We start from the raw sequence: 20,185 nt of genomic DNA, 5'->3' as shown, positions 1-20,185 counted from the left end.
AGTAAAGCACATGATGGACCTGCTGCTGGAGGGAGGTAGAGATAGAGAGATAGATAGGTGGATGGATGGATGGATGGATGATGGATGGATAGGTAGGTAGGTAGGTAGGTAGGTTGGTAGGTAGGTTGGTAGGTAGGTAGGAAGGTAACGACAACTAATGTAGCACAACATGCTAAACCAGCTAGCTACGTTTGTTAGCCTGTTGTTGATGTTAGCATTGATAAAACACCACTCTGCCTTTTTGTCCTGCTACATTCATGTTCAGGAGCTGTTATAAACTGGGAAAAGAAAGTTTGGAAACTTGTGTTTGATGGATTATTTCTCTGTTGTTACAATGCTAATGGTCATTGTATTTTACATGGTTGTAAAGCCTGTTTATTTACCTTCACAGTGATGTCCAACTTGTAAGGATCATGCATTTGTGGGATGAGCAGCACAGCTGATTATGAGGGGAGCACCCAAGAAAGAATTGCCAAAATGCTCTGCCAATGGTAAACAGTGTGTTCTCCTGTTGGTGTTGACTCTTGTTTTGAGTTGTTTGGTGGATTGGATGATTGAACTCTCTATGAATAAAGTGTCAAATAGCCAATATGTCTTGTTTGTTCCTTGTTACTGATAGAGTTCAATCATCCACCAAACAACTCACAACAAGAGTCAACACCAACAGGAGAATACACTGTTTACCATTGGCAGAGCATTTTGGCAATTCTTTCTTGGGCGCTCCCCTCATAATCAGCTGTGCTGCTCATCCCACAAATGCATGATCCTTACAAGTTGGACATCATTGTGAAGGTAAATAAACAGGCTTTCCAACGATGTAAAATACAATGCCAATTAGCATTGTAACAACAGAGAAATAATCCACCAAACACAAGTTTCCGAACTTGTTTTCCCAGTTTAGTTGTGTTCTCTTTGCTCTGTAGTGTTGCTCATGTTTCATGTTTTCATCTGTGATAAACACAGGATACCCCAGAACTTCAAAGAAACTATGCTACACATCCCAGTGAAGCTAGCAGACAAATCCAAAAACAGGACACCTGACACTGCTGTTAAGACACAACCAGCCAAGAAAGCTTCAGGTAACTTCTGTGGACATTAAAGCACACCTAGAAAACAGGCACTCATTAACACTGTAGGCCATACCAGTGGTTTTGCATGTCTAAACTCATTTACTTCAACTTACTTTAGATGAATGGAGGATAGATGGATGGATAGATAGATAGATAGATAGATAGATAGATAGATAGATGTACTTTATTGATTGGGGAATTATATTGTTACAGCAGTAGGTTATCCAAGCAATACACAGGAACAGTACATAAACATGTCAACACTAAAGAAATACATCCAAAGAATCCAAAATATAAAGAGTTTTAGTTTTATGCTATATGGAGATCTTTTTTAATCTATATAGAAAAAAATGGATACCACTGACATTGAAGTTTTAAACTGCTGACCCCATGTAACATATAATTCACAACTTATACTTAGTTTTAATTTACTTATCTTTTTGTTTTTTTGGTCCTTTCATTTTTTTTACATTTAAAAAAAACAAAAAAAACAGAGGGTCATTTTATTCAACATGCATAGTGGATAATGGAGTCAACTTGACAGCATGTATAGCCTACAATTCAAGTAACTGATCTTAAAAGCTTTCAGAAAATAAACAGTAGAAAGATAGTCCTAATAAATCTAGATGTTTCAAATTACCAGTCTAAAGTTGACTTTTAAGTGCTTCAGATTAATAATACAATGAATTTATTGCTGTGGGTCAGAAGTTTCAGAAGCTAATGGGAGTAGTGGACACAACATGCTTGCTTTATTGGCACAAATAGTCCCCCATCTGTAGATATGTACTTTTTAATGAGAGCACGATTTTATAATTTATAGCAAATTATTTCGCCAGGAGAGGATATCTCAAGGACAGGTACATCATGATGTAAATTCTCAAACAAGTTCTCTTATTCAGTGTTACTGCAAGGCCACCAATTAGACTGTTGAACAGAGGGCTACATACATGAACAACACACATGACCTCTGTGACCTCAACAAGGTCAACAGAGAAACAGTGAAGCTATTGTTTCCTCCTCACAGGGACTCGTTCGCTCACTCAAACAATGTTACTGGTTTGCAGAGAATCATCAGGTTTCCCACTCAAAAGCCAACCCATGTACTGGAGAATAATAATTTATCTTCTGTAGGATCACATGGATGGATGAACTCAAGGCATCAGTCTTTATCATATTAACATTAGACACCAGGTGGAAAAGATTATGGATTATGTGGGTTAAGCCTCGTAAACCAGAAGACATGTCAAGACAAAGACGAGAGCTTCTTTACTCTCAGTGAACTGGAAACACATCATGTGGATTCATTTGCTTGAGTTTCTACAATGTTTAAAGGGGACATATCATGAAAAACTCACCTTTTCACTGCTTGTGTACAAACATTTGAGTATCTGGAGTGATCTACCAACCCACAAACTGTGAAATAAGACAACACAGTCAGTTGTTTTTGTGGGCTGCCTAGATCAGAAAACATGTGACTCAACAAGCCATTCAGATTTAGCTCCTCTTCCGTCACATGCAGGCTCATTAGAATATATCACCCACAGCATACATACTGCTGCTGCCCTTACAAAGCATGTACTCTTGCATGCAGTATGCACACATTTGGGACATAGTATTTCGTCATAATATCGCGCCTTTAACTTTGACCCACTGATATATCTGCTGCACAGAGGGTTGTGGGTCAGAATAGCCAGAAAGGCATGCTGGCTTGCATACTGCAGAATGTGACCGGATGCAGGAGGACATCCTGGTATTTTTAGCATACTGCATTTGACATACTATGTACTGGGACATACTAAATCTTGGCACTAAAATGGAGCGTTTCAGACAGAGGGTGAATACAGGTATATTCAGACGGACAGTATGAGAAAAATTATGTTTTTATGAATATTAAAGCATGTAAACATGTTCTAGTAGAAACCCAAAATACAAGTATGAACCTGAAAATGAGCATAATATGCCTCCTTTAAATGTTTCACTGTAGAATTAGCAGGTTGGGATCATCATATTCCTTGTGACTCTGCAACACCTTACATACCGCCCCTTGACGTCACTTTATTATCGGCATTAAAACCCTGTAGTTACCCAGGGCGTCCCTTTAGGATTAGGCAACAAAACCACTATAATTAGGTTGAGGAAAAAAACGGCATGGATGAGCTTAAAACTACTACGTTTGCTCAGTGAAAATGGCGTTGTAACGTGACGTGCGGGACACGAACAGCGGTCTCCTGGATGAAAGCCTTGTATCTGTAGGACCCATCCACCTCCCCTCCTGCCCGCGTTTACTGTTGACACGGATGGGTTTACATTGTAGTTAATGGACTGCCCGGAGCGTTTCATATCGGCGCTAAAGGGTGCTGTGTGTGGCGGTACCGAACACCAACGGCCGTGACAAAGCCTCGGTATTTAACGCCCTGGTAATGAGAACGGGCTGGAAACACTGAGGTCTGTGTAACCTTGTCCACTATCTGTCTCTTTATGACATTGACAAATGATCCTTAGCTCAGGGGCCTTTTGTATAAGTGGACATGAGCAAAAACTCTATTTAGTAGACAAAGGAACTTTTTGTTTGTTTTTCCGAGGGGAAAATATAAGGTGAAACATGTGTTGAGTATACTTTTTTTTTCCAAATTTTGCCTTATCAAACACAGGTGTACCTAATAAGATGATTAATAGCTGCATTGTAATAACTGCTGAGACCGAGGCCTCGTTAATGTTATTAGTTCCACCTGTGTATTTCCTACTATAATGAGTCAAAATAAATGAATGAGTGCAGTGATCAGTGGAGCGCGCCTGAAGTCAATGAATAATAAGACGTTTGTCTAAAATCGTGTTTTATTGTGCCATAAAGTTGTGAACTTTGAGCAGAGGATCACAAAGGTGGTACAGCAGCTCTGAAGAACACATACTGTATATATATATATATTAGGCCTACACAGAAATACATTAAGAAGAATGAAGGCAGACGTGTTGGTCGTCATTACACAATCCTGACACTGTTAAATAATCAGTGCTACCTGTGACCGGCTTTATTACACATTTCAAATTTCAAAGCATGATTAAAAAAAGATAGTCGACAAAGAGTTCCCTTTTATCAGCTCGCGTTGGTCTCGGGACATGTTATCACAAAGGACATTCACCGATCTTTAAATCATTTTCAGTGTGCAAATGAGTTACTATAGGCCTTAGTATACAATCTCTACAACAGTAAGGTAAAGGTTCATTTCTGGTGCTTAGTCTCCACCTGAGTTTTAAAACTTTAAACTCATTCTGTTGGCTACAAGACATTGAGGAAAATAAAAGGTTACATGATTTCAACAAAAAGTTATAAACTACTAAGAAAGAAGTGTTGCATTGTGTTCTCTCCCATCCATAACATATGGACATTGTTCTGTGGATAGTGTCTGTATGAAAAACTGACATGGAAACATGAAATATTCATTTTTGGCCTTTTTGTTTGTGAAAGCCTTCACTGTAAAAAAAAAAAAAAAATAATAGCAGCAGTTAAGGCAAAAAGATTGTTCCCCATGGTTACAATTATACCTGAGTACCTAAAACAATAATAATAAATCTACACACTGTGTCATTGGAGCAAACAGTTTTGGTCTATTACATAGAGAAGCTAAATTTCTAATGTTTTTATTACTCAAAGCTAGGAAAACTGCCAAAAAGTTGCGGAATTAGACAATCGGCAACAAGAAAAACAATCTGTACCATTTTTTAAAGCAACTAAGACAACTCATTAAAATAATCAAGAAAATGCATTCATTTTTATGGATATTACAATTAGTCTACTCTTACATCCGCGATGCAGGCTTGTCATGAGCTTATGAACCGTGAGTCGCAAAGGACGCGTTGGCCTCTCGGCTGAAGCTCTCCTTGACTTCCACGGGCAGTGCGTCGAAGAGGTGGTCCTCCACAACCACGCCGCTCTTGCGCAGCAGGCGGCAGTTTCCCAGCTGGACGGGCAGTCTGTCCAGACAGTTTCCTCTCAGCTCCAGCTGAGTGAGCTGGACCAGCTGACCCACGGTCTCCGGCAGCACGGTGAGCGCGTTGTTCCCCAGACACAGCGCCTTGAGCTTGGTGCATCTGAACAGAGGCTTGGGCAGCGCCTCCAGCTTGTTGGAGTTGATGGCTAAGTGCTGGAGATTGTGGAGGAGGCCCACGTCCGGAGGGAGCACCGTGATGGAGTTGTGGCCCACGTCCAGGTACCGCAGTTTGGGCAGCGTGAACAAGGCCGGAGGCAGGGACTCCAGTTTATTGTGAGAGAGGTGGAGAGCCTCCAGAGACTTGATCTGGCCGATGGAGGATGGGATGGTGATGATTTTGTTGTGCCACAGTTTAAGGCACGTCAGCCTCTTGAGGTGCTGGAAGCTGATGATCTCCTCGATGGTTCGGATGTTGTTGGATTTCAGGTCGAGCTCCTGCAAGTTGGTCAAGCTGAAAATAGCGTGGGGGATCCTCTCCAGTTCGCACGTGTGCAGCTCCAGTTCAATCAGATTTGTCATCTTTTTCAGACTATTCAGTACCATCAGTTTTGTACCATCGTTGTGCACCACTAGCTTAATCAGATGCGGCGACAGCTCCGTGATGTTTGTGGGCATTTTTGTGAGGTTGCTCTTCAAGCATAATGTCTTTAAATGCCTCAAATCTCGCATGGACTCCAGACCTATCATTTTGTTGTTTTCTGAGCTCAAGTTGCCGATTAGGTTGAGCTCCCTCAAACTCCTCAGCAAATACACCCATGTCGGGATCTCGGCGACGTCGGTGAACTTGACGTGAAGGCAGCGAAGATGGTCGCGGAGGAAAGCGAACCCCGTCTGCTCTACTTTGGCCGGGCAGTGGCAGAGGTGCAGCTCCAGCAGGCTGGTCATCTGGGAGACCTTCGCCGAGAACCTCACCTCGGGAATCAGCTCCAGTTTCAGCACTTCCAAATCCGTGAGGTCAAACACAGCGTTCGGTAGACCGGAGAGCATGAAAAGGTGCAGCTCCTGCTGGTCCAGTGCGTTACGGGTCACGAGCTGCCTCAGTTTTTCAAAGGTCCACTCGTGATTGAGGCTGATCTCCCTAAGCTTGTTTTCACTGACCTCGGACAAGAAGACACCGAAGCGTTTGGAGTAGAGTTGGTCATACTGGTCAACCATGTGTAAGAGGAATGCAAAGTCATTTTTGACATCAGGAATGTCACTAAAGCTGCTCTCTTCCCGGACCTTCTCGAACGAGTACTCTTTCAGGGGGCGCCGAAACACCCAGAAGAGAGAGTACAAGCACGCCATCCCGTAGATCAAAATCAGAGCCATGTAGCTGATAAGCAGCTTGTTGAGCATGAAAGCCATGTTGTGGGTGCAGAAGAACTTCCTGTATCCTGTCAGCTGTTTAATCTCAGGTTCACAATCGTGCTTAAAATTTATCTTAGCCAAAAAGGTCGAAGTGTAGGATAAAATCAAGATAAACTTGACGGTTTTGACAACGGTCTGCGCTACATAAAGCTTGTAGATGAAATCACTGTCCTCCACGTGAGCTCGGAATTTTCTCACTTTCTCAAACAGAGCTTTGGCCTGCTCTCCATCTTTTTTGTCCAGGATTGTCATGCTGCTCGGGACCTCTCCGATGGGCTTATCTGCAGAGAACTTCACCCCGAGCATGGGTGTGGATGAGTTGACGTTTGCACCGTCCTCCTTCCCCTCTAAAGACACCTGCTTTGGTGCAGAGGAGGTGCCGGTCATCCGCTGTTTGTTCTCCTCAGAGTCCTCGCAAGCCGTTTCAGACAAAGCCTTCGTAGTCCAGGGAGACTCAAAACATCTACCTAGGATTGAGACAAAATGCTCAATCTTTGAGCTTGTTTTGGGGTATTTGAACCAGAAGTTGCTACTGACCATGAGAACAATGGTGTGGATGAGGGTGAGGTAAGGAAAGTACTTGGAATACCAGGGTAAGGCCACATGGTAACATATTTGGTTGATGAAGATATACTGTTGATAGTCCAGGTTGGTCCGGACCCCCGTCGGCTGAGGTTGATTGGCATATGTCTCCGCCACCGCCGCAGTGTGTTGGTGCGTGACGTGGATCTCGTGGACAATTTCGTCCGGTAAGTCCTTAGTGATCAGGGGCATGGTGGTTGCCGCGGGGGCTGCCGAAGTGGCCGGTTTCTGCGCGCTCTGCTGCGTGAACGAGTTGGGCTTGGCTCCTGAGACCTCCTCCGGGTCCTCCAGAACCGGGAGGCAGGCCACCTGGTCCTTGGTGATCTGCATGGTCATGGCGAATATGGCCAGCATGAGCATGACCAGCCCCAGGTAGTCCATGAAGACGTCCCACCATGGCTTCAGGATGCGGTACGTCGGCTGGATGTCATTCAGGGATGCAACCTCGGTGAGTGTGAACATCACTGAAACAAAAAGAGAAGAGTCAGTTTCATATGCTCTCGTTGCTTTAGCATTAAAAAGACCGACTAACAAATCAGAGATGAAACAGTCGACTGGAAATTAAGCGACATACTTAGCGAGAGAGATATTTAGTGAGAGAATGGCAGAAAGGAAACAACAAAAAAACAGCACGATGGACTATTTGTGACGACAAAGTTTCACACAACAACACGAGTAACGTCTTCAAACATTTAAAACAACACACCCTGAAAGTCTTGTTATTTAATATCATAGTATTTCTGTAAAATAATAGACATTGTTCTTTACTTTAAGTGTCTCAAAACATTTTTATTTAATTGTGCTCATATTTAAATATGTTATTAATGGCCAGTATGTGTCATGTGACTTGCTTTTGAGTGTAATGATCTCTTTTTTCCTTCTAAAAATGACCATTATCTTGGAAAATCACATTACTATTTAAGGAATGATTAGTATCGGTATCATATTGAATTAAAAAACATGTGGTATCGCCCATGCCTAGTAGCATTACGTCACACTGTACCAAAAATGGAAGTTTGATTATTATTATTTTATTTGTATAGTCTGTACTGTATCAAAAAATGTAAATAAAAATTTTAAAAACCTTTTCAGGGTTTTCTGACATTTTATGGAACAAAAAACAATTAATCGAGAAAATAAGTGACTAATTGCTGCCCTGCGTCCTCTGTTTAGATTACCAAAGTCTGAACACAAACAGTCCCTTATTGCTGCTTTTAACACCGTGCCCTTTCACCTCGAGTCATCTTTCAGGAAACAAAACAAAAAGGAAAATAACAAAAATAACATTCAACATGAGTTCCTGGAGCACAAACCTCACCAGGAAGATATGTTTATTTGTTTCACGTATATAAAACGACAATAAAATACTATTCACATGAAAGAAATGTAAAACACGTGTGAGGGTGTGGTAGAAACTTATAACGGCTTATATATAAGAAACCAAACCCAAAGGACAAACAATAAGTAAAGATAACTATCATGACAAAAATCACAGTGTAAGATAAAAGCTCTCAAAGCAACCGATCCATAGTAGGTTGCCAGGAGTGGCGAGCTAGAGTAACACACGTAAACACCCCCAGCAGTACAAAGTGTGAATGTGTAACCGTGAAGTCGCTGCTGCTGCTGCTGCTGGTGTTCCATCATTTTATCTTAGTTTGCTAAACTCAACTCTCACTTCCTGTCTCTGCAGTCTAGTTTCATTCAGTAATGTTTTAATGACGTTTGAGTCAACATCGTGCTAAATCCAGACTTATTACAATATGCTGTGAGTGGAATAGTCCTTCGACGGAGACATAAGACTACCAACTGTTCTGACTCACGGGGACGTTTGTTTCATTTACTGAATCAAGTGGATTTAGTGGATGTGTCATCGTTCATTTGTTTCCTGCTTCTAGTCCACACAAACACAATTTAAAAGGACATATTGCAAAAGGATTCATGTGATTCTAAAAAAATAAAAAATAAACAAGAGATTATCTGTCCATCTTGATAATACAGTACGGCCTGTACTGAAAAGCAATAGTTGCTGCACTATGCCCGCTACGCACTGAACTGCACTCCAAAAAGGACCTATTTCTTGCAAGTAAGTAAGTAAAGGGTCGATTTGGAGCATTTCCACAAAAGAAAATCTATATTTGACTTTATCCTGTAAGGATAAGCTAATTTGCATGTTTGGCTCCTGTGTGTTAAAATGAAAAACTTCAAATCTTTGTTTTATTAGAATTCTTTTAGAGGTTTCAATTGTTTCATTTTAGAGCAGAAATTCCAATTATAGTCTGTTTTGATCAAATTTGTCACAATATAATGTGCAGAAATTGTTTTTTTCTAGTTTGAGGGTGACACCGTTACATGTTACGGGAAGCGCTAACAGTTGTTGACACCCAGCGGGTGGCGTTATCTTTAAAAGCCAGCAGTAACAGATGGAAAAGGGCATGGTTAAGAGGTTGCACTGTGTATAATAAGCAATCATATTTTCATATCTTGACCCTTTCTCGCAGCTAAGAAGAACTTTTATTTCACATAATTTCCATTAGCCTCCAAACAAGCATATATAATATGCATGAGCATATGGCTCGTGCACAATAATCATGGGTGTCTCAAGCATGAACGACCGTGTCGCAAAGGTCTTGCAATGTGATCTTTATCCTGCAAATGAAGAATTTAAGATTTTTTTTTTATTTTCTATTTTGTCAACAAAGTCAAAACAGCTTTGCTATTTGTTGACAGTGTAAATGTGTTGTGTGTAAAGTAGTTGTGGTGTGATTTGTTTCTATCTCAGTGGGTCTTCATTGGAGCCTGACCGATAAATCATTGTGCCGATATATATTATCAGCTGATGTGAGTTTATTACAGATATCTCGTATCAGCATATTATGTAAAAAGAAATTGCAGTACAAACGTAACAAAGATGCGTCTGACATAGGGATGCTAATCTAGAACTTTTTTTCTGACGGACTGTCCTCTCACGGTTTCTTCCCAGGGTCACAATTCTCCCGTATTTCTCCCGATTTATGATAATTTCTTTCCCTTTTCGTTATCACAACCGGTTTCTGGCACTGTACAAATATAGGCTCTACTGTTTCCACCCGAGCGACAATCAAGATACACCAGTTGTTGTTTACTGGCAGGAGAAAGCTACTCGCGACACCCCTCGGTTTGAGCTGTGCTCGCCGAACAACACAACGTGCTTTGCTTGGCACAGCGAAAAGCCTTCGGGGCGTGGCGCAAGCAAATGGAAATAGCGGGTGGTGCCGTAGTCGGGTTTTGTCTGAAAGGGACTTCAGTGAGTGAGAGACAGAGAGACAAATGGATGAATGAATGAATAAAAACTGATGAATATTAGTTTATGTCAGAGATTCACACAATTCACAAATTATTCTGTATTCTTTCCTGAGAATTAAAAGTAAAATTAAAAAAAATATATATATATATTTTTTTTAATTTAAGAGTAAAAATGCTGTAGCAGTGTACTTATTATTTTGCTATTTTCATTCTTAAAAAGTCACCAGAATGAAGGAAACAAAGTCTTTGAAACCCCCAGACCCCTCGCTTTTATTTTGAAATCCTCCCTATTTTTGAAGTCTCAAGGTTGGCAAGTATGGCCAAAATGTCGATAATGTCGATAGAGGTCAACTAAAAGGGATGTAAATATGTCCCTTTTTTTCTGTCTGTAAAATAGAATAGATAATTGTGTAAGCGAATGTGTCTAAGTGGATATCTATATGTATGCGCGTGTGGATATAGACATATGTATATATTGTATGTGTATGTACAAGCATGTGTATGTATTCCTTGAACCTTAAATAAAAAAAAAATTTAAAAAAGTATGGCCAAAATGATCATCACGATTATTTTGATCAATATTGTTATCACGATTATTCATTGATTTTAGCGACAACATATTTTATTGCACTTTCACATTTAAATAAACAGAGCACTGCTTTCTCTTCTATGCTGTGCTACATTCCTGCTAATGTCCATTTAGGGCGGCACCATGTTGGAAGAAATTGACATTGCAATATTTTTTCTACTAAAAATATTGCAATATGAGAAAATACAGAAATATTCACCCTACCCTTTGTTAGCATATATATATAATATATATATATATAATATATATATATATTATATAATATATATATATATATATATAGAGAGAGAGAGAGAGATTTTTTTTCTTCCTTTTAGCAGGTACAGTCATACAGCACAATCACATGTTTTAAGACACAACAGGGTCATTAAGTATCCTTAAGCATCCTTTCAATGTCCATACATTGTTCCATTAAGTAGGGATGAGTAATATTTTCCATCCATAGGCCCAGAGAATATATAAATGTACAGGGAGGAAAATAACATGTTTCTTTATACTTATATTAGGAGAGAAGAGAAGAGAAGTATAGAAAAGGAATTGAAAAAGAATAAATAAATAGATAAATAAATAAAAAGAATCTAAAAATGAGAGATAAAGTTAGAAAATAGAAATAAAAAAATAGAATAGGAATAATAATATTAAACAAAAATAAATAAAAACTAAATAGAGAAAACTAAATAGGGAAAAAATTATAATAATAATAATAATAATAATAATAATAATAATAATAAATAAATACAAATAAAGAGAAACAAAGTAAATAGTGATGTTAGCTATATTTTAAAGATAAATGCTTCAATCTGGTGCACTTTGAGAGTGCATTTTAAACGTAAAAATATTGCAGGCGATCATGTTTCATTTAATTGTGGGAAGCCAAAAATCCTGATTAATATTTGATTAATTGTGCAGCCCTACCCCCCAATCTTAAAGTTCAAGCTGTGCCTATGTAAAGGGTGGGGTGCTCCAGGGGGCCCTGGCAGCAGGCTGGTAAACAGTCCCTCTTCTCTGACACTGCTGCCCTGCACAGATAGACTACATAAACCTGACCTCACCATGTGATAGCAGCCACTGAACTGAATGTTAAGAGTAATTTAATTAAGATGAAGTATGAGGTCTGAGGTGTTAGACATGGGCAGCACAGAAATAGGTCAAAGACTTCTTCTTTTTTTGTTAGTTTGTAGTGTTCCACCACAAGAGGAAATAAGACATTTGGGTGATGATGAAACTGGAAGATAACGACTATTTTTCGTTTTTCCTCACGTGAGGACTAGTGACCTGCGCAGTAAGTTGTCTGCTGGGTGCTTTCTGGGTCAGGTGACTTGTTGAAACATGTGAGAAATAGAGAATCAGCACGTTAAACATTCACACCAGCAGGTAATCTTATCTGGGAAAAAAACGTTATGTGCTCGGCCAGCATATCAAATCAAGCGCTTCCTAAACGAGATGTTTTGGCTTCTCTTTTGGGTATAAATATTATCTATACAACCAATGTAAATTAAGAACATTAAATTGTTTATCTAGCTCTTTATTGTTGCTGATTTTGCTCTCAAACTGCACCAGATTGAAGCATTTATCTCTAAAATATAGCTAACATCACTATTTACTTTGTTTCTCTTTATTTTTATTTTTTATTATTATTATTATTATCATTATTATTATTATTCCCTATCTAATTTTCTCTATTTAGTTTTTATTTATTATTATTCCTATTCCATTTATTTATTCTTTTATTTCTATTTTCTAACTTTATCTCTCATTTTTATTTAATTTTTATTTATTTATCTATTTATTTATTCTTTTTCAATTCCTTTTCCATACTTCTCTTCTCTTCTAATATAAGTATAAACAAACAAGTTATTTTTCCTCCCTGTACATTAATGTATTTTCTGGGCCTATGGACGAAAAATATTATTCATCCCCATGTAATGGAACAATACTTTGTTTCTCTTTATTTTTATTTTATTTATTTATTATTATTATTATTATTATTTTTTATTTTTTTTCTCTATTTAGTTTTTATTTATTTTTGTTGGGACAAAACAATCAGGTTATTGATTAAAAAAATTAAAAATAAAAAATAAATATTAGTTTGCATTTAAGTGTAAAACATACTTACTGCCTGTGGCGGCGTTATCTCAATCCAATTATTCCTTCCTCAGCATGCATGCCACTTTTCTCTCCTGCTCAGGTCTTCAGGTGCGTCTCTTTCTCTCTAACCTAATTTCTCAGCCCCGTTAAAAGCTCCGAGGAACATTTGTTGGTGACAGCAGCAGCTCGGTGGTGTCGGCTTCATCCCTCATCACACCTGATATACCTGTGAGCTCTGGCGAGCAGAGCAAAGAGGAGCCGGGCTGCTGCTGCCTGGCCCCGGCTGGACGGACGGTGAAGAGACAGTATGAGCAGCAGACGGTCCTCTCCAGAGTGTGTTGCACTAGTATATTTCTAAGAACAAGGCAGATCCAATATGGAGCCGCTCAGACCGCTGCTGTGGGTGTTGTGGAGCTTCTCATTGGAGGATGACATGAAGGCAATTTCCCGAAGACACCGCCTGCTTAGTTTATCTCGGGATGCCTTCAGGGGCCGTATGGGAAAACGTAACACACAGCAGAAAGTCAGACACCTGTGAGACCACTAGAAATAACAATGGACATGTGTTGTTTTTTATTATTGTGAATCAGTGAAGTTTTTTCTGGGATTACATGCAGAGCTGGCTAATTTGGATTTTGTTATCAATATTTAACTATTATTAAGATTTTTTTTATATATAGATAGATACCTGATACCTAAACCCTGTCTGACTAGTACGAAGAATGAGTTAGAACTGCTAAGTAAATCTTTGTCAATTATGACTGACAAAAAAAGATGTTAAATTAATCTCTTTATTTGATATGCACAAATGAATTTGAGATAAGCCCTGTTTCTTTTCTTTTCTTTTATGTGATATGTATATATATATATATATATATATAACATTTATTATGATATATATTATAAATATTATATAAATATTAATACATATACATATATATATATAAATAATAAAATAAATATATATAAATAATAAAATAATAATAATAATAATATATATAAATTAATTTTAAAAAGATTTAAAAAGAATAAATTAATAAAAAAAGAATATATATATATATATATATATATATTTATACCTTTTATGACTTGTTCCTTGACCAGTTTTACTTTATTTCTATTCACTTTGAATGCTATTTTTGATATACAGTATGTTGTTGCCCATGCTCAACCTAAAGTTGTTTTTCTTACTGTTATGATAATTGACAGTGCACAAGGCACAAGGTAATGTGTGTATATTTTTGATAACGAATAAACAAATAATTAAAAATAAAAATAAATTGATTAAAAATAACAATGGAACACTATATCTCTGTTATCTCATAAATATGTATAATTCCAAATAAAATCAAGGAGTTTTTATTTAAGATTGTACAACAAAGTGTTGTAGAGAATTATAACACCTGGCCTATAATAAATCCAGGGAGTGTTAAGCAAGTGGAGCAAATTAGATGTATTACAGACCAAACCGGAAGTGGATACTATTAAAAAATGTGCTTTTTAGGCCCACCACCTGAAAACTGAGCTCTCGTGTCTAGCCTCTTCCCAGCGTGCCTTGAACGCATCACCAGCTTCCCCCTCTTTGTCTCAGAGTACCAGACACCACAACATGCATCCTATTCAAATAACTTGGCTGACTAATTAAGACTTCTCACATGTGCCTTTTGTCTACACGTGTTTTACATGCTACATTGTGTTGCTACAGTTAAAATAAACTGTTATTCACACAAAAACATAACAAAATAAACCGGTTTTAACATGTGCACAGATAAGGAAACATCACTATCTATTTGTCTATCTGTCTATCTATCTATCTATCTGTTTTATTGGTATTGACAAACTCCACAGTCAATAGGACCCTGAGTGCTGAAGTCATGCATCATTTCCAGCTCTTTCTGGATTTGGTTGATGATGCACTGGGTGGAGGAAGTGTCTCCTCAGTTGCAACCCATACAGGTTTCAACCGGTCCTGGGCTGCTGGCTGCTGGCACTCTGTTCTCGCTCACGCTACCCTTGTACTTTGAGAGGAGGAAGAGGAGGGGGAAAAAAAAAGAAAGAAAGAAAAGCAGTCACTGGGGCGTGTAGTGCGATATAGTCTGATAGTCTGGCAGGTTACAAGATCTGATGTGGAGGTGGTGGTGCGTGGCCATACATAAACACATGATTACACTGATCATTTTGTCTGAGTTCTTTACAGGCTCTATACAGACATGTTTTATGCAATAGGGCCACTCAGAGTGTAAGTGAGGCCGTCTCGTGATAGTTTATAGTGGCTCCCAAACAAAGACATGGTGGACAAAGTGATTGTGAAAAGTATAGTGGATTAGTGGATGTAAACTCACTTAACTTTCTGACTATGAGGCACATGAATTCTTTTCAGACAGTTCTCAGTAACTCCCTCCACAACCTGTTGCCAAGACATTATTTGTCATAAAGTTTTTATGTGATATAAATGCAAATATTACAGTTTTTCCTCATTCACTTTGGCTCAATTCTCAAATGAGAATGGTTTCTTTTTCCAAAACAATAAGCTCAAATATCTGAACAATTAGTTTGAATTTCTCATTCATTCAAGCAGATCGCATGTGTTTTGGCACATGTGCAATAGTATATTTTGTCTTCATTTGCACAATAACCACTTACACATGGCGTGCTGATCAAAACTGATGAGTTGTTGTACTCTTCATAACTTCTTTCAATGTTTGAGCCATTATATGCAAAATAATCCATTCAATTATCAAAATCTGTCAAACTATATTCCATAAATATCTATGACATGGTGTTTACGTATTGTAAGAAGGTACAATTTGTTGTTTATTACGAAGGTTTTTTCATTGCTAGAGGGTTTGTTTTAAAAAAAAAAATGATTGGCATGGATGTCATTTTGTGTTCACTGTATATGACTTTATATGAAAGCTCAAAGGTCTCTGTTCATAATACATCTAACACAAATACAGTTACTGTAAACACAACTATGCATATCCTGTTTCTGTGTATACAGTATTGTACAGTCTTGACTTTTTCCAGTAAACGTTTACCTGCGGTTGAAATGTGAGTCTAAAAAGCTCAGTGCGACACACACAACAGCCTTCAGCTACAGTAAAGACATAACTGACATTCTGGTATAGCAGAGCAATCAGTCCGTGTCAACAAAAAAAGTAGAACAAAACTTGGATTTGCATATAAGAAACGTTTACAGGGTTGACGGCTCACACGATGACAAAACAACTTTTCATTTTGGTGGCCAATTAACTGGCAGAATAACTAGGTTTTGAAGCATGAATGTTTAGGGGTGAGTTACGACCTTTTGCAGACACGCGATAGAGTTGTGACGCCCCATGAAACAGTTGTGACACCAGAAAATGTCAAGACTGTTTCAACAACATGAGCCAAAGTGATTGATAAAAACTGAAATGTGGGCATATAGTTATACTGCAAATGACACTGATTTTGATTCCTAACCTGACTGTCATGGCGAGACATACGGTTGGTATGGTGAGAGGAAGGAAAAAGGTATATAGATTTAATGGTTTGGTCTGTTGCCACACTGGGTGGCGGTGGGAACAGTGGTTGGACAGTATGGGGTTTCCTGTCTGTGGAGGTGATGGGGCCAACAGCTGGGGATCCCAGACGCCCATGGCAACCAGCTCAGTGCGTTGAGAATTGGCTCAATGAGATATAAATAATTCACCGTGGACCTCCCTCTCTGATTTGTAAAGTATATACCGGGTAGTATATATCACAAACATTAGCTGGTGGGTTAAATGCACACCAGATATAGACACATGTGGGGTCTGTGTGTGGGAGAAGCAAAAAATACACTGTCATTCAATTTTAGAGCAAAGCCACAGACCAACAACATACCCAAACAAACCTGTTTCCATGGGGATTAATTTCCTGTAAGCACCATAAGCGTTTTCTCACACACACACACACGCACACACACACACGCACACACACACACACACACACACACACACACACACACACACACACACACACGCACAGTGGGGTAGGAAATTCAGTAGTTGGTGTCAAAAATTAAGCATACTTCAAGTTTATTTAATGAAATAAACTTAAGTAAAGTTCAAGTATAATCCCAAGTATACTTTATGTAATACGTATACTAGTATTAATGTACTTGTAGTATACTTGTAAGTGTACTAGTTCAATACGTCTTGGGGCTAAATTGGCCCACTTTTTAGTTTATAAAAGTACACTTTAAATGTAAGAGTAGTGAACTTTGAGAACATAACTAGTTTACATCCAAGTTGTATTTTGTACTGAAACTATAATATGAACTATACTACAAGTGAACTTATTTATAGGTATACTGTTAGTTTACTAGTTATATACTTGTAGCCCACTTTTTAGTTTATGAAAGTAAACTTTAAAGTATAGTATACTCTCAGTAAACTACTAGTTTAATAGTTTTTAGTATACTCGTAAGTTTACTTTAAGTGAACTTATAGTACTTAGCCAAATGTACTTTTCTGTAAACTTTTCCGTAAGCCAAGTATTTTTTGACATTTCTGTATACTTAGTCAGTATAAGCCAATTAAGTATAATTTTGTTAAGTATATCTCTGATAAGTACATAAAAAGTCAACTGAAAGCATACTCTCTAATTTCAAGTTTTAAAGAAGTATACTAATAACACACTTGAATAAACTTTGTAAGGGTGTAGTGGTGGGGTTAGGGTTTTTTGGGGTATGAATGTAGTCAACAAGAGTTTCTCTGGTAGAGTTAGACAAGAAACAGTGTGTGTGTGTGTGTGTGTGTCAAATTACACACATGTGTGCACACGGGTTGTTTGCTTGCGTGTGGATCCTTTGTTATTACTTGACATACAATAAGAAGACATGGTGTGGTGTGATATGATGTTGCAGCTTCTCAGGCATTGAGGTAGTCAGCACTGTCTGTGTGTGTATTTGTGTTTGAGACAAAGACAAAGAAAGAGACTGGGGAACACATGCCACTTTTTTCTTCTGCTTTGATACTGGCATAGAGGTTTCTGCTCGCTCTCATTTTGTTTGGTGTGTCTGTGATATCAGTCCTGCTGTGACTTGTAACTATTTATGCAAGTTTAGTTTCCACAGTGGTGTTCAGTCCAGCAGAGGTTCTGTAGTAGTGTATCAGAAATCATGCGTTGAAGATTTGTTAATGCTTCTCAGGGACACTTTTCAGACAAAGAATAGTGAAAAATAGAATAGCTGGTGGTGCACACGTTTTCTCAACATTGTTTCCTAATCAGCACCTTTAAACAAATATATTCCGATGTCGCTTATCATTTTCAGTCCTGATGAGCCGGCTTTTTAATCACCAAGTCAGAATCATTCACATTGGACTTAAACATCAACATCACTACGAGAGAGAGATCAGGGCTGGATGATCTGTCCATGAAAATGAATCACTGTAAGCATCATCCTGGAACAAGGTTATTTAGCTCCACCTGCTGTTGTCCTGATGCACACTGGCACTGTTGAGGTAATGATAATGCATTACAGTCATTCAGTTAACTTCAGTTTCCAAAGATGTTTTCTAAGAAATTAATGTATGTTGCCAAACATATTATAAGTAGTGGGTTATTTATATTTATATGATAGTTATTTCATAGATATTTGATATGAAGACAGATTTGTCATTCTGTTACCACAAAACCTGACCACATCAAGTGTCTCTTTGTGGTACTGTGTGGTTTCCTTCACAGGCCTGGTTGGGAAGTATGATGAAGAGGAGCAGTCACAGATTGGTACAGAGTCAGAGACACAGACTGGCACTGTCTGAAAGCAAAATCACAGGCCTTTTCTTTATCTGTAGGCTTCTTAGGAAAAATGAGTACAGTTTAGTGATTCACTGTTGCAGTACAGAAGTTTTTAATGCAAATTTATAAAACTTTATCATAAAAACTGAAAGCATTTATCTTGTTTTTATTGGTAAGCCAATAATGGGTTTCCACGTAAACACACTGACATTTGATCTCATATTCTGGTGAAATATAAGGTTTGTGCTAAGTATATTCTGTTACTTTATACTAGGACTGTCCCGAATACCATTTTTTTGGGCTTTGAAGCTTCAATGAGTTATATTCGAAATATACCCCCTTTCCCATCAGCTTGCTGAATATTTACACCTATTTGTTCTCGTGGTTACGACTCGCATACTTAATACATCATTTTATTTATTTTATTTATTTTATTTATTTTATTTATTTTATTTATTTTATTTATTTTATTTATTTTATTTATTTTATTTATTTTATTTATTTTATTTAATTTTACTTTCTTAAATTTCCTCAAAATACAATATTTTTAAGCTTCTAGTACGATAGTTTAATATCATATATATATATATATAATATGTAGGAGCTATGTAATTCCATGCTATATACAGCATGGAATTACAGAGCTCCTTCGTAGGAAATTACAGAGCTACTCAATAAAGCATTATCAAGTTATCAATGGATATTTTTGTTCCTGTTATTAAATTGGTATTGTATGAGTGTGTGGTATTTTTTATTTTTATTTAATTTATTTTTTCATTTTATTTTTACATTTTTACTTTCATAAGTTTCCTCAAAATACAGAAATTTTAAGCTTCTGGTACGATAGTTTAATATTATATATGTATATGTATATGTATATGTATATGTATGTACATACATATGTATATGTATATGTATATGTATATGTATATATATATATATATATATATATATATATATATATATATTATAATTTTTTTGTTCCGGTTATTAAATTGGTATTGTATGTGTGTGTGGTTTTGTATGTCATCTCACTGTATGTAAATTGGTATGGTATGTGTGTGTGGTTTTGTATGTCATCTCACTGTATGTAAATTGGTATGGTATGTGTGTGTGGTTTTGTATGTCATCTCACTGTATGTAAATTGGTATTGTATGTGTGTGTGGTTTTGTATGTCATCTCACTGTATGTAAATTGGTATGGTATGTGTGTGTGGTTTTGTATGTCATCTCACTGTATGTAAATTGGTATTATATGTACTGTTTCTTTAATTGTTCATCTTGGGTGTCACATGATCTCTGGAATTTATGGGCACATTGCATAGAAGAATATTACCACATAATTCCATATAAAATACTAAAATCATCACATGTTATACATTATAAATATATAATATATAGCCATAGACATCAGCATTGTTGTGTTGACACTGCTTCGCGACAAACACACACTGTTATACAAACGGGAATAA

General features: G+C 37.5%; 1 protein-coding gene across 1 annotated transcript; it reads right to left on the bottom strand.

The window, feature by feature from the left end:
• Positions 1-3,890: 3,890 nt before the first annotated feature.
• On the bottom strand, positions 3,891-13,391 carry lrrc8da (leucine rich repeat containing 8 VRAC subunit Da). The gene is made up of 2 exons (XM_074650751.1): positions 12,979-13,391; positions 3,891-7,455 (listed from the first exon to the last, which is right to left on the bottom strand). Coding segments are annotated over exons 1-2 (2,559 nt in total). The 5' UTR covers positions 12,980-13,391; the 3' UTR covers positions 3,891-4,897.
• Positions 13,392-20,185: the final 6,794 nt, after the last annotated feature.

This window comes from Sebastes fasciatus, chromosome 11 (genome assembly GCF_043250625.1).
Source record: "Sebastes fasciatus isolate fSebFas1 chromosome 11, fSebFas1.pri, whole genome shotgun sequence".
Lineage (NCBI taxonomy): Eukaryota > Metazoa > Chordata > Actinopteri > Perciformes > Sebastidae > Sebastes > Sebastes fasciatus.
The sequence above is the reverse complement of the archived record's forward strand: the minus strand, read 5'-3'. Positions and strand labels throughout refer to the sequence as shown.